Here is a 16,139-nt window from a genome sequence, read left to right as displayed (position 1 = left end):
TATTTCACCAATTTTGTCCCAGTCTGCAAATAAATCTGTGAGACACCGGCTAAGCTTTTCATGACAAGAGGGCTGCAGGAGCTGAATACTCCTCTGTTACTATAGAGATGCACCTTAATTAAAATTAATTTGTATCAAAGCTGTATATAGCAAACTCTGACTAGTACAATACAACAGATGCCAGTATCTGCCCCTTCTTCCTCAAAGCCACCCCTGCCTCTCTGACCAACTGCTGGAGCCCTTGAAATAATAGTACAGTTTGGGGGCATACATGTAAAGTCTCCCACAATGCAGTGAATAGCGTCTAAGTGACGCTAATCTCGAAGCCCAAACATTGCTTTAAGAGAATGGGCTTTCAAAAAAACAGTATTTGTGTAGGGTTTTTCTCCAGCAGTAGATTGGGAGGTGTATGGTTTTTCCAACATAGGAACAGCCGTGGCGGAGATGCCATAATAAGGAACAGCTGGTGAGCCATCCCGATGTCCAGACGAAGCTACGCAATCCTCAAGCAAAACATGTTCACAATGCCAGCTTCACATGACACCAAACCTAACATGTTCCGGAAGGGAGCTAATACGAACCAGGGATGGTGAGGCGGCATCCGAGGCTGGGGAACTAGTAGTCCACGACTGCAGGTCCTACTAAGCGGAATGTATGCAGCAATTGTCATCTGCAACCATAACCTGCCCATGAAGCAGTGAGGGATAACCTATACAGCAACCGGCAAGGGAAATGTACACCTTCCATGATCCTAGAGTAAGGACTGTTACCTTGTAGTAAGTACCCATGCGACGAGGATACCAGCATGAACAGTGACATGATAGCCTGCATGGATCTTGCGGTTGTTTAAACTGAAAGCAGTACTGTATGCTGAATTGCTATCTGCTTCTCCCATACATGTGTATGGCTGCATTAGCCGACATGTGGCAAAAAAAGTGATTTAGAGGTAAAAGTGGATGACCAAAGCACTATCGACTTCTTTACTGGGGCCACTTCCTATTGGGTCAGTGTACCCTAGTATACACCATCCTAACCCCCGTGAGGGGATGATGATAAAAGGTCCTGTGGGATTCTCTACACATGTGGTTCACTATATTTTAATAGCAGGAAAACAGGAACTTACACCAGCTTGGTCTAGTCTTTTCTCTGCACCTCATCTTTGGGACTGCATGATACCCTATTTATCCCTTTGGAATATGACATCTCACACTTCTTGGATTACATTTGAGGCAACTTGCCCTTATTAGAGCCCAGCTTTAGTTTATATCATCCCCTCCAGTTACTTGAGCTCCCAGGGACTTCTACACATGTGGAAAACCATTTACCATTGATATTTTTGTAATTGATAAAACTGCCATTTTGCTGTTGTTTACCCACATGTGTTTGAAACACCTGGCGTCCGGACAGTTGTTTGTTATTCATGTTACATGTTTTATGGTTACTGTTTTTGTTCTGTTTTGTGAGACTTGTTTGTTATATTTTCTCATGAATCCAATACATAGCTAGCTTAATAGGTAGCTTAATATGATCTTTACTATGAATATCAATAAATGATATGTTTTAACCCAACCACTGTACTCTGCATCACTCATGTGGCCATCTTTTTTCCTCTTATTTTCTTAATAGAGGATACGTAGTTTATCAACATAGGAACAGACACCCTGTGGTGCTTTCTTTATTGCACTTTTCTTAGATGGCTTTATACAGGTTTCCTTTAAAACAGGTTTACCTTAAACAGATGTTGTACGTTTATGTACTCATTGGACTAGTTGCACACAGGCCTTTGGAGACTATCCAAGACCAGCATGCCATTAACTTAGCTTATCGCAGCCTAAAAGGGAGGTTCAGCACTCCTTTACCAACCACCATTTTGGTTCCATGTAGCTGTTTGACCAGCAATTCTGGATTGTGTATCTGTATATGACAGCATTGCTTAGTGTAGTGGAAAGCATCTGGGTAGGATACTGTCCCTATAGCAAAATAGTCAAGTATGGATTTGCACTCAGGTCCAATCCTGCTAATCCTGTCAGTCATTACTACTATCTTATTTTCTACACAGAGTGTGGTGTTAACCTGTTTTTACCCTATGACAGGTAAATGTTAATCTAGGCTTTTGTCAGGCTTCACATTAGGTATAATTAGGTACACTGAAGTGTAAACAACGTGTAACACATAATTAAAAGTAACTTGCTGGCAACAACTTGTGCTATTGTGCTACTCACATTATGGCTGTGGCAAAATCCAATTCCTCTGATAATCTGAAATAAATACTTTCGTACTCGGTGGAAGTCCAATCCACTGGGAAACTGTTCAAGGTCGTCAAGCACTGTCCGATCCACAAATTCAAAGACTAAATACCACCGTTTCTTTTTCTTGCAAACTTCTAATAGGTTCACTAGGTTTTCATGGCGCAATTGCTGAGCAGAAAAGAAAAAGGAATTCCGATTAATTGAGAAAAGAATACAAACTTGGTAAATATTTTGCTATCACATGTTAACTATGCTATATATATTATCCAACAAGTTATATTCAAATAGTTGGGATAGTCTATAAAGTGTTACTATATATAATGTTTATTTTTTTGTATTCAACATTACAGTGATATTATTTTGTTGCATAAGACATCAATCTGGTGGGTGTCTATAATGTCAGGTTTTGTAGGAGACGATTGGGAGACTCTTATGTCTCAATATACAGATGAATACAATCAGAAGGAATATATAGATATTGAGATTTTTTCATGTTTTTTTCAGTTAACGAAACTATTAGAAAAGAAATCTTCTTTTTTTTGGCATGTAAAATCTTTTGGTGATTATCTCAGAGATAATATCAATCCCTTTGGACTTAGAGTCCAAATCTTCCCCACACTGGACGATGTAAGTTCAGCTTTCAAATTGAAGTGGGAACAATCACTTCGAGATTGCTCGACTTCCTTAATGAAACACCTCATTGAAGAGTATACCCTAAGATCAAAAAATTTGGATATAGAAATCTCCTCACTTTGTGAAAAAATTCTAAATTTTAAGACTCACAAGACATTAAAGGATCGTGAGTCTAAATTAAAACAACATCTGGATCTATTCAACAAAAACATCATGAGTAAAAAACAAAAAAAGTTTAATCGCGACAAAAATACATTCAAATTAGGGAAAGCCTACGATTGGACAACACGTAAACACAATCCTAATATTAATATAAAAAAAAACCGAATACAAAACCTACCTCCAAAAATGTATACCCTTTGTTTAAATCACTTGCTATAAATCAACCAGCCGAGAACAATCTCCAATCATCACCACATCACCAGACCTCATTAGTCACCAACCCTATGCCTATTCAACCTCCCTTCACTACCACTAGCACTATTGACCTACAACACGCCTCTTTTTTAGACATTGTTCACCAACAAGCACATCAGTTATCCTCACATCCCCCCACTCCAACACAACCTGTCTAGCCACTCCCCCCTCACCTCCCACAGAGTCCACTATTATTAACCTTTCAAGTCACACTCTAACGGATGATGAATCCATGGCCCTTCGGAAGTGATTAAGTTTTTGTCCAAATGCAGGCCTTGACAAATTTGATTTTGTCAAGGACCTGCATTTATTTGCGCGTAAGTTGAACTTCAAAGTTTTATTCAATAAAGAATCCAAAGTTACATCTCTGAATACTCCCCACAATCCCGCTCTCGAAACTTTGATATCGCTCTTAGAAGAGAACGAGGACCTCATTGATCGCGTTGATCTTCCCTCGCTATTAGCGAGTGTCGATCAAGCACCCAATGAACCTCCATGCCCTCATCCTATTGTGAAGAAAAAATCCGATAAATGTCCCCCGATACAGAACTCAAACATAAACGCCTTTTTGAAAATGGTTTCTAATGATGTGGACAAGTTGAAAATTAAGCCTTCAAATGCATCTAACATCACGCCCCAACAGCGACAAGCTGTAAACTCCCTTGCTAAGAATCAATCAATTGTAATCAAGCCATCGGATAAGGGGGGCAACATCGTCCTAATGGACGATGTACAGTACATCCATATGTGTCAAAAAATTTTACGAAATCGTGAATGGTATAGACCCATCACAAATGATATCATTAACAAATACAATATTTCCTTTTATGAGTTGGTAGATACAGCTTATCTGCACAACATCATTACTAAAGACACTTGGGAGTACATTCGCCCAGCTTTTCCGGTGGTTCCAACCTTCTATGCCCTCCCCAAGGTCCACAAGGACCCTGGGGACCCCCCAGGGAGACCCATTATTTCCGGGTGCGGATCAATCACGGACAGCGCAAGCAAAGTCCTTGATAAATTTTTGAAACCTTTTGTCGCAAAACTTCCATCCCATATACGCGACACCATACATTTTTTACAAAAGATCAGTGACCTCACCCTACCCCCTGGGTGTCTTCTGGTGGCGATCGATGTTGAGGCTTTGTACAGCTCGATTCCCCCATTCCAGGGGGGTCGCGGCTGTACGCCACACGATCGCCACCAGTATTGGCCTGGACGCATATGGGGAGTTTATGATGTCTCTGTTGGAATACATTTTAACACACAATGTGTTTTCTTTTCAGGGCTCCCACTTCCTCCAGGTGCAGGGCGTAGCGATGGGCACATGCTGTGCCCCATCCTACGCCAATCTGTACCTGGGGGAGTGGGAGAAAACTTTCTTGGCAGATGAAGACCTGACGATATATACAGACTGTATCCGCACATGGATGCGATATATTGATGATGTTTTTGTAATCTGGGATGGACCTAGAGAGTTGCTTAACAAATGCATGGAGAGACTAAATCGCAATGAATTTAATCTAAAATTCACAATGCATGCCGATGCCACCAAGATAACTTTTTTGGACGTTGAGGTCTTTTGTGATGGGGATGGTGTTCTCCGCAGTGGGCTTTTTCGTAAGCCCACTGCTGGGAACACCATTCTCCACGCTACGAGTTTTCATCCCCAACCGCTTATTCGCTCGAAATTGTACCAAGACAGACACTTTTAAAACAGCCGCCATCGGCTTGAGGGATAGACTGCTTGCGAGAGGCTACTCTCGTAAGCTGTTAAAATCTGCATACAAAAAAGCATTATTGAGTGATAGAGACTCACTCCTTGTCCCCAGGGTTTGTAAAAATGACAATACCCTGAGAATCATCACTAGTTTTTCTCAACATCATCAGGACTTAAGAAACATCATTGAAAAATATTGGCATATTCTAGCTTTAGATCCAGCTCTAAGCCCACATCTACCTCACAAACCGTCAATTACATATAGACGGGCACCAGCTTTGAAGGACAAACTAGTACGTAGTGAACTGAAAAGCCAGTCCACCGTTGACCCATGCAAGTACAAAGGTACTTTTTCATGTGGTGCATGCCACTATTGTAGTTATATGCACACTATGCAGAACCCTATCCTCCCCAATGGTCAAAAGTTTAAGGCTAAGCACTTTGTAAACTGTAGGACCATCGGAATCGTATACCTTCTGATCTGCGAATGTAAATGCTTTTATGTTGGCAAGACCAAGTTAGAATTTTGGAAACGCATGTACAAGCATATCAGAAGCATGCGTAAGCGCGACCCTGATTTACCCCTGGGCCGCCATGTGTCCAGTGTACATGGTGGAAGATTTCCTAAGATTAAGTTCTTGGCCCTTGATCGGATCCATCCCAGCCCCAGGGGAGGCGACTGGAACAAGCGCCTCCTCCAAATGGAGCTGAGATGGATCCTTCCCCTGAAGGCAACGGAACCCCCAGGCCTTAATGATATGGTGTCGTTTAGGCCTTTCTTGGAGGGTTTTGCCTCTGGAGGCATTGAGAGATGATATTCTTTCCTTCCCAGTGTCTCCATGTATAGTATGTCTTCTTTACTAAGCTACCTGGACATTTCTTACATCCATCTGACTACCCATACATTCCTCTGATTTTGATGTCTAAGCAATAAATGTCTTTTTGAATTATTTTGTAAAAGAACATGGAATTGACACCACCCATAGCCTCTTTGTTAGCCTTGTTAACTATATGTTACTTGTTATCTCTGAATATTTCAAATACATTTCCTGTGATTGCTAGAATAGCTGCCTTCATGCATAGTTACTTGTAAGTGAGTGTCTTTGGCACCACTATAATATTAATATCCTAATAATGAAATGATTGGTGGCATTGCTGATATAACATTAAAATATCTCTGATCCCAAAAATGGTTAATCCGTGTATATATGCAATTTATTTACATGCAATGCATATATTCTCAGATTGGTTCTCTTTTTCTTCATTTTTTCATGCGTGCGTGGATCTGTGCACACTGGGGGCCTTTGCCCCAACCCGGCACGGGGTCCGGGCCCCCATTCTGGGCCCAGCGATTCCCGGCGGTGGGGACCTTCTCTGCTGACATCTCCGGATGTCTTCCCCACTTCTGGGACACGCCGCTGCACGTGTTCTCACGCAGCAGCAGCGTCATATCCCGTGCCGGTGAGAGACGCCCGCCGGCTACGCCTCCGCCCCCTCCGATGACGCACTTCCTGTGCGCGTCGGGGCGGTGTTGTGGGCGGGTCTGGCGAGCGCCGCTCGGGGAGCCCACAGCTGTCAGGGGGCTGAGATGCAATCAATTTGATTGCCCTCACCTGACAGCGCTCCTACATAGGCACCACTCCCAGCATGGAGTACTGTGTACATCCACTGCTGGGAGGAAGGTTGTTGTGGAGCTGTCTGTCTTAAGGTCAGTTTTTTACTACTTTAGTGGGGTCAATTCTCAAGGAATCTCTCCATATTCCAAAAAACTGTTTGTATGCAGGTATGCACACTTGGTTCATGCCTTGGATATAACCTCTATTTTTCATTTATTTATCATTTTTTGTTTACTATATATCCATATATCTGCATAGTAGAGGCTTCAATATATTTTTTTCACTGCCCCTACTTTTATAGCAGTGTTAATTATGCCTGACCCTAGATAGATATGTGCACACACATATATATTGATGCACATTCACCAGGTCATGGTCTCCTTTGAAATAAGCCATCCTTACACATATATAGCCTCTCTATTCAGAAAAAATTATTGTAGGACACCTTTTTGATCCGCTTGGATCTATACTCATTCTGGATCATTTCAATTTTCTTTATTTTAGGCTCTTATACATTTCTTACCTTTTTATTTATATATATATGTAATGTTTCTATATATATATATATTTATTGATTTGTTGCATCACTGCAATACCTGTACACTATACCTATAAAACAACTTGTTTGTTTTCTTTACTTATTGGATGCATTTCCTTGCCATTTACAGCATTCTATTGATTGGTCTCCGCCCCTCTGGTCTGGCTATTTTGGACTCCAGCTGGAACACTGTCCCCCGGTTTGCACATTTTCCACTATCACATGCTTAGTGACATTTTTTGGCCTGCTCCAAGCATCAAACCTTCTTTTTATAGACAAGGCTGACGATAGTCTCTGTGGGTGTCGTTAATATTCCATGTTTTTATCCTATGGCAAAACAATTTTGGTGTCCATGCGTTCTTCAACCATGTAAGTGTATATATATATATATATTTACAATGTTTTGTTACAATGAGTGTATGCTTACACTCTAAAACCTGTTCATATCCATATTCTGCTATTGTATTCTATTGCATCGACAATTGTTAGCTTTGATATATATTTTTCCAATACTTACAGAAAAACTATTTCCACAAAAATCCCTGAAGAAGAGGTTCTTACCTTGAAACGTCGGATCTGGCACGGAATAGTTGGTTGAGTGTTATGTACACCTTTTTATAAACACCAGTTTTGCCAATTTTATCAGTTTCTACTGTATATTATTGTATGTTTATTTTCTATTTGGTGTAATAAAATTTATATATATTTAATACTTTTTCAATCGCACATTTTTGAGTGGCCTTCAAAGTCCCACCCCAAGGAGATCCTCCAAATATGCTTCTCATATCGGGATGTGGCACTCATATCTAGGAACACAGCGGGAGCACACCCTTATAATATATAATGTTTAAGGGATTTTCTGCCAGGTTCTACAGAAACCTCTCATGAGAGGAACATGAAGGCTGCCATTTTTTATTCTTCTTCTGAAAATTTGCTAGTCACATTATTGCCATTTTGACAATGTGTCTTCATGTGGAATCTCTTTATGCTTTATGTCAGAGGTTAAAGGGTAGGGGGAAGGCCTTGACACCCATGAAAGCCAATGTCTAAGACCTGCTGGTCTGTTGTACTTCAGGGCCTAGAGCTTCACGCTGCTTTTCTGAGCATTCATGTTTATAACTCATTCAATAGATAGGCCTAACATCCAGACACAATTGAGCCACCCTTTAATGTCTATGACCAGGTTAAGCCAATAAATATAGTGATAAACAATCTTTACTGCAATAAACTGCTCCTACATTTAAGAGGGCAGTTGGCTAGCCCTAGAGCAGTTTTTCTCAACCAGGGTTTAGTGAAATCCCAGGGTTCTTCCAGAGGTTTCTTGAGAAGAGAGCAATTTCTGCTTCTTACATATGTAGCCAAATACACCAAGGATTGTTTTAACTACCTGTAAGGGAGGCATTCTTCCCACTGATTTTCAATGTAAGAAAAATTCTTCCCATTCACCACCAATGTAAGGAACATTCGTCTGACTGACCACTATACTAATGTACCATGATCTGTATGGATAGTAATTACTAGCAGGGTTCCCTGAGGCCTGAAAGTTATTTCAAGGGTTCCTCTGTGTTAAAAAGGTTGGGAAATGCTGCTCCAGAGTCTAGTCTAGTGGGTAGACCGACAGGAAAAATATAGTTGTGAAAACATCCAAATCAAATAATTGTCATGTTATGTCTATGAACATTAATAGCTTTCATGTCACAACTTACACAATATTCCAGTTTTTCTCATTCTGTTTTTTTTCTCATGTACTTGTAAATAAAATATATAATACAACATTACATATAATATTATCCACTTCACAACATAATATCATTCTGTGGCTTGATGAACATCTATGGGCTTGATGAACATCTATGGGCTTGATGAACATTTGTATTTTTTTCCCATTCAAGTTATATTGCATTTTGTGAAGTAAAGAATACCTCTGTTTACCATGTCTGGGAGATTGCATGTTTGTGCTAACAAATACCTTACTTACCACACTGAAACCTGATTCTACCAAGTATTACAGGGCAAATGTCATGAAAAATGACTCCCCTTCTCCCAAAGCTACTGACTCTTTTTCCAAATTTCACTATTTAAAAGAAAAAAAAATGGTCTTGTTTAAAAATGTACTTGGCAATTTCATAAAGGCCAAACTAATGGGGCGCCTTCGAGCTGGGAGAGAGATCTGGGGCAAATATCGGGTGACCAATGGGAGGAAGCATATCAGGCTGTGGCAACCTGCTCTTTAAATACGGCCCAGAAGCTGTCTTAGCTTTATATTCTTCTACGTTCTCATTACACTTCCCTGAGGCTTTATAAGATAGGATACGGCACAGGACCACACTGCCCTAGATGTAAAAGAGACCATGGTGACTTAATCCATCTACTATGGCGATGTTCCAAACTAAACCTCTATTGAAATCAGGTTATAGACACATTAAACATGGTGTTTAGGTTAAAAATCCCACTGGATCCTAAATGTTGTCTCTTGAATATTCTAGAGGGTGTCATTGAGGACAAGCATTGTAGGACAGCAGTGGGAAGGGCCCTTTTCAATGCCCGTAGACTGCTCCTACTGCTGTGGAAATCCCCAGATATCCGCTCACCTAAATCTTGGGTGTCAGCAGTGGGAAATGCGCTACTTCTGGAATGCCATATCTTTACAAGACGTAGTTGCCCAGGTAAATTTGAAAAGCTATGGGGCTTGTGGTTAGATACCCCTGGACTCAGCCCCAGGGAACTTGTACACCAAAGATTGTTTATGTGCTCAAATAGACCATAAAGATTTAAGGGTTATTTAAACCAGCTGTTTATAAACTACTATATCTGTAGTGGGCATGGCTGGACTGTGCTGGTATAATTTTTTTTTAATAAAACTACAAGGAAATGAATACATATAACAAACACTATGTATGTATAATCCACTTTGCTTTTCTGTACCCCCTTGAAACTTCCCGTTTGGCACACCTCTGGCTCCCCTTGAAATAGTCTTTGGCCCCTGGTTGAGAACCACTGCCCTAGATGATGGATAATATTGGATTTTACACTTTATTATATTAGGGTACCATCCAAACTTTGTTTCCTTTAAGCATGAAAAGGTGTAAAAACTTTACCCATTCCAAACAGTATGTACTTATCTTTCCTTTGCTCTTCCTCCACTGCGTTCAACACAGGGGACCCAAATAAGGCTTCATGTACACTGGCAGCTCCTAAACTTGAGTTTAGGAGCTTTTGGCATTTTTTTTGCCAAAGTTCCTTAACTCAACTTCATAAAAGCCTATGGGGATTTACTAAAACTGATGCACACAGAATCTGGTGCAGCTGTGCATAGTAACCAGTCAGTTTCTAACTTCAGCTTGTTCAATTAAGCTTCGACAATAAAACCTGAGTGCTGATTGGTTTCTCTGCAAAGCTGCACCATATTCTGTGTGCACCAGTTTTAGCAAATGCCCCCCATACGTCCATGTACACATAGGCTTTTAGAAGAGTTTAGGAGCTGCCGCATTTAAGTGAGGTAAACCTCCCTCTCCTGAATGCAGAAGAATCATGTTCAGGATAGGAACATTTTGACCATGGCTGTTGGAAAACACAAATCGCTGCATAAACGCAGTTTGTATTTTTGACGTGTTTTGTGTTTTCCCGCGGTCAGGGTAGGCTAAGGCTAGTGTACATGTAGCCTAAATGCCTTGCATGAAGGAGCATATGACTCATCTATATGACAACACTGGGCCAATCAGCTACAACTCTGGCAACTTGAAGCTTACACACTGGCTTTGCCTTTACTCTCTGCAGCTGCAGCTCTCAGAGAATTAGCAGGGGTATAATGAAAGTAAGTAGACATGTCTGTGGAGGTTTGCGTTAAAGTATATCTAAAAGCAAGAACATAAATGTTGCTTACCAGTTTCAAGGTGTGGTGGCTGCAGTTTTTCTTTTTCAGGCTAAACCTACACAAATACTTTTAAAACTGTCTGAAATTTTGTGTCATAGCTTCCTGAACTAAAACCACAAACTATGTTATCAGCATTTGCAGCCCCCGTCTTTGAACTACAAAGCAACGCCCCTTTATGTAGTGAAGATGATGACAGGGGGTGTGTTTGTAGTCCAAATCAGAAGAGCAGCCTAGGGTGGCAATACTGCTCTTACATAAATTCTGTGCAGTGAGTGAAAATTGTCACTCTAGGATAGGAAGTGCGTTGAAAGGCTGAACAAAGAAAATCTTTGCAACATGCAAGGACTGGTAAACTGGTATATATTACGCTTGACAATAAGTCTATTGCTTTGCCCTTCATTGGCAAAGCACAGATACAGTTTTTGAGAGCCACATTCTAGCAGAGACACATATATTTGCAGTTTTCTATTTGATATGTTGAACTTTACATAATAGATTTTTTTTTTTAAATTTATAGAGCTTTTTACTTTATTGAATATAAGTTTATGACTTTTTAGCTTCACATAAAAAGCTCATTAATGGTATAGGCAAAGGAAAAGCAGTTGCAATCCATGTACTGTACCAAGTCAAAACTTGAATTTCACTTGCTCCAACAGAAGACTACCAGTGTGGTTTATTGCATAGTTCCCATGTCTGAAAATAGTATAGCTTATGCTTTTTGAAAGTATTTGTCTTGTCAAATTGTTTGGAAACAAACAGGTACTTTAAACCCTACTCACACTTCGATATTTGGAAATGCGTGTGGCGCCCTTGACGACGTCAAATGTATGACAAAACGCGTTGGGTGGGACCAGACGTAACGTCACTACGCCCTCTAGCCGGCTCGTACACATTAGGAATGCTGTAGCTTGTTTGTTTTTTCATGTGGAGAGATATATATGCTTTATATACATTGCGTCTGTAAGTGTATTACTTTTATAATAAATGTTTTATTGCTCAACTGGGTTGCGCTATGATTCCATTGTTATTTTATAATTTTGGGAATCGTTTAACTTGGATGCCCGCCTGAATGTACACTGCTGTCACGCTGAATATTGTGGATAATTACCTGATAAAAGCGTTGTGGGCCCTTCAATTAGTTTGGAGGCCACATACCTTCTGGTAAGCAGCCATTTCTTTTATCACATGTTGGAAGAATAAAATTGCCTGACAATTGCGGCAAAATGCACCTTGAAAAGTTGTGTGAAGCTTTTTGTCCAAAAAGGAGCAGTAGCTTCTTCTGGGTGATGAACGCTCAAAGGGCAGCCCATTCGGATTCATGTGAGAATCGTGCTTTGAAAATCATGAACGGGAATGCTCATTCCCCCTACGTGTAGTGTAAAACTTTAATGAAAATGTACTACTTGGTCTGCTAGGGTCTATTTTTCTCCCCCGCCGCCCTGGCTGGGAATCATTATTTTCCTCTCACCAACCAATGGGCACTATTATTACCCCTCCCCCTGTGGGCACTATCGTTCCCCCCACCTCCTGCTGAGCACCAATAACCTGCACCATTTCTAAACATGCATGTTGCCCCCTCAACACCCAGTAAGCACCAATGCCCCCACCATGCCTCACTGACACAAATACATATTTTTCCCTAACACTAACTTTGAACATGAGAACATTCTTTTTTCCACAGACAATAAAGCTGGATACATTCTATACAACTTTTGTTGTTCAATTTCCTTTAGATTTACCTTCAACTATGTAGTGCAAGGGCCTGCCTGATTGCATACAAATTGAAAGTGTTTAGGTTTGACTTTATATTATATGGTTTTAGTAAATCTAAATGAAAAAATCTATAGAAAATTGTAAAGTGTATATCCAGCTTTACACTGGGCATTTTTTACTTCCAACTGACTACCGAATACTGATATTTTTTTCAACTCGCTGACCACTGATGACAGGCATTTTTTCCTCCCACTGACCACCAACACTGGACATATTTTTCCCCACAACTGACAATGGGGCATTTTTTCTTTCAACTGAACAGAAACGTAAGGGGGCCCATAATACATAGTGATTACTGCTGCATTCTTTGCACTAAGGGGTCAATTTGTGGAAAAATTAGCTTTGCGCATGTCTCATCAGTCACACAAACTAAACTATAATACCCATAACATTTGTAATATGTATGTAAAAGTTTTTTTTGTTGGCGAATGTAACATTCCCAATATTTAATCCTAAGGCCTTATGCACACTGGGCTTTAAAAACTCTGGTTTCACAGGCGTTTGGCACTGGAACTGTGCTCTGAGGAAAAAGGTTTGTCCCCCGAAACGCATCAGCCTGAACATTTGATTGATACCTAGGTCTCTATAAAACACTAATAGGGGGTATTGGCGCAACCAGATCACCAGTATTGCTCAGGCAGTCCTTACTGGGCTGGGGGATGGGGGGGTATTAATAAAAGTTCCAATAAAATTTCTGTCCACTGAGATGGCTGCTGGCAGTAGAGAGAAGTGACTCTGTCATGAAACACAAGGGGAGAGAACCACAAGCGCCAATCTGAGTGTAGCATAAAAGTACTTTAATATGGGATAAAAGCAATGTTACTCACAACACAAGAGTAGCGTAAATACAGGCATCAAAACATGATTAGGAGGTCCTGGGCATCAGGCATCTAGGGGGTCCCTCTGTGATCTGATGAAGCTTGTGCAGGGGAGCGGGGGTCTCCTGTGTGTGGCAGGAGGCTATCCTGGTCCGTGGGCTGCTGGAGCTCCGATGGTCCGCACGTCCGAGGGCCGTGACATCACTTTCTGGATGCCGAGCTTTAGACAAACGGCACCTCTCGCCTTGTGCTCTATAAAACACTTTCATATCTCGACCTGTGACTTGGATTTGTTACATTTCCATGCTTTTAGCCATGTGGCTGTTTGTGAGCATGTTTTCATTAAGTAATGCGCTAGGCCTTTGCGCACTTTTTTTGTTATTAGGTTGTTTAGGAGAAAGCTTTCCCCATTAGAAAGAGGGCAGCATTGGGGAAGCATTACCTGCCTTATAAGCATATGTGATGATGCCCTTGCATCAAGGTAGACCTTGGTCTCTGAAGCACCTTAGTGTTATGGTGTCAATAGTTTGCACATATAAGGCAAAATTCACTAAATTCACTATAACTCCTATGTAGTATTTAGCATAAACACCAAAAACGTTTGTTAAATACTGCATAAAAAGGCAATAAAGTCAATTTAGAAAAGGAAATAAATAAATAAATGCATGCAGTAATTAAGCACTGGTCCAAACTATGCAATACATATGGCAATGGTCAGACCCCCCAGTGATTGGTTTAAAAAATAGGCAGGAAAGTGCAAGCTGGAGCAGGTGTCAGCTAGATTTTAGTCAGGAGTTGTTTCTGGAGGCTGACAGACGGCATAGCAAAGAGGATGGAGCACTTTGAATGCAGTCCTCTGGAATTTAAAGCAATGCAGAAAAGGAGGAGGAGGAGGAGGAGATCTCAAGTGATCCTTTAAAGGAAAGAAGCTTTAAGGAGTGCATACTGCTGAATCATTTCACGGATGCTGATACCATGCAGGAGTTCAGTTTATCCAAGCAGTTCAGATTATCCAAGCCACTTATTATGGAACTTTATATCCTACTCATAGGGTACTGTGAGCCCTCAACACAGAGAAGCCATGCCATACCAGCCATGACTAAATTGCTGGCTGCATTACACTTTTTTGGAAAAGCATCATATTGCTTGCGATAACTTACCACATGGTTTCATGCGGTATTTAAGGCATACTTCGAAAAGATAACGCTTGCAAGATTTTAAGGAAGGTTTCTTCGTGAATTACAGTTTTTTTTTTCTAAACATTGTGCGTTATTTTACCACATACTCGGATGTGGTAAAATATCGCTTAGTCAATTCTGCCCATAGGCGTTTAGAGGTGGAGCATTTATAGGCTGAAAAAAAAACAAAGATCAATAGTGCATTCAGGAGAAGAGCAGAAGAGAAGAAAAATTCTGAATGTGTGTAACCATGTCTAAACACTGGACACGTGTTGGCATGTTTGAGCATTTGAACATGAATGCATTCCAATGGGCAAAATATATTGTTATTCTGACCAATGGAATACATTACTGCTCAAATGCTTGACGCGCCTACATGTACCTAAACATGTGTGCGTCTGGTTTTAATCTCTAAAGAACCGCCCCACGTACATATACTGTGGCAGGGCGGCCCTTTAGCTCAAAATCACATACCTGTGCGTTATTTTTGCTTCTGGATCTGGGGCACGCAGGTGCGCCACCGGCAACCCACTCCTGCTGTGATTGGACACAGCGGGAGCTAATCAGTGGGTCTGCCGAACTTAATGTCCACCGGGACCAGCTGATCATTTCCAAGGCAGACAGTGAACAAGGCAGATCACCATTCTGTGACAGGAGAAGACAGAGATCTTGTGTTTCTGCTAAGTAGGAACATGGATCTCTGTCTTCTTATAGTACAAGCACCCCACCTCAACAGTTAGTAAGCACTCCCAGGGAATGCATTTAAGCCTTTGATTGCCCCTGATGTTAACCTCTTCCCTGCCAGTGTCATTAGTACAGTTACAGTGCATAATATTTAGCACTGATCACTGTATTAGTGTCACTGGTCCCCAAGTGGGTACACACTATAAGAAAATCGGGCGAATGATCATCCGATTTTCCTTGTTGATTTACAGCAAATCGGAACCAATGAACGAAAATTCATATGAAAATTCTCATTCGAGGCTTTTTTTTGTTTATTGTTTCTGATCATGCGCAGTCTGATTTTTCTTGTACAAAAATTGTATGAAAACTCTACACATTAAGTGGAAATCCTTTGTTCCGTTCCCGTACGAGAAAAATTTTGGAGTTTGTCCCTTCGAGAATTTTCCTACGAAAAGTTGGAATCGGCTGTCGAAAGTTGTGTACACACTATACGGAAATTCTTCTGGATTTGAAATGTTCGCCCGATTTTCTTATAGTGTGTACAAGCCTTTAGTGTCTGATTTGTCTGCCGCAATGGCGCAGTCCTGTTTTAAGTCCCTGATCTCTGCTATTACTAGTAAAAAAAAAAAAAAATCA

At 40.8% G+C, this 16,139-nt stretch overlaps 1 protein-coding gene across 3 annotated transcripts in view; it reads right to left on the bottom strand.

The window, feature by feature from the left end:
* CDKL2 (cyclin dependent kinase like 2) overlaps window positions 1–16,139 on the bottom strand; it is a 97,365-nt gene that overhangs the window by 34,918 nt on the left and 46,308 nt on the right. For all 3 annotated transcript variants that reach the window (XM_082243533.1, XM_082243534.1, XM_082243532.1), the window contains exon 3: window positions 2,223–2,417. In XM_082243533.1, coding sequence (XP_082099659.1) covers window positions 2,223–2,417 — 195 coding nt within the window. The remainder of the gene's footprint in view (window positions 1–2,222; window positions 2,418–16,139) is intronic.

This window comes from Pelophylax lessonae, assembly GCF_965119305.1.
Source record: "Pelophylax lessonae genome assembly, chromosome: 1".
Taxonomy (NCBI): domain Eukaryota; kingdom Metazoa; phylum Chordata; class Amphibia; order Anura; family Ranidae; genus Pelophylax; species Pelophylax lessonae.
The sequence above is the reverse complement of the archived record's forward strand: the minus strand, read 5'-3'. Positions and strand labels throughout refer to the sequence as shown.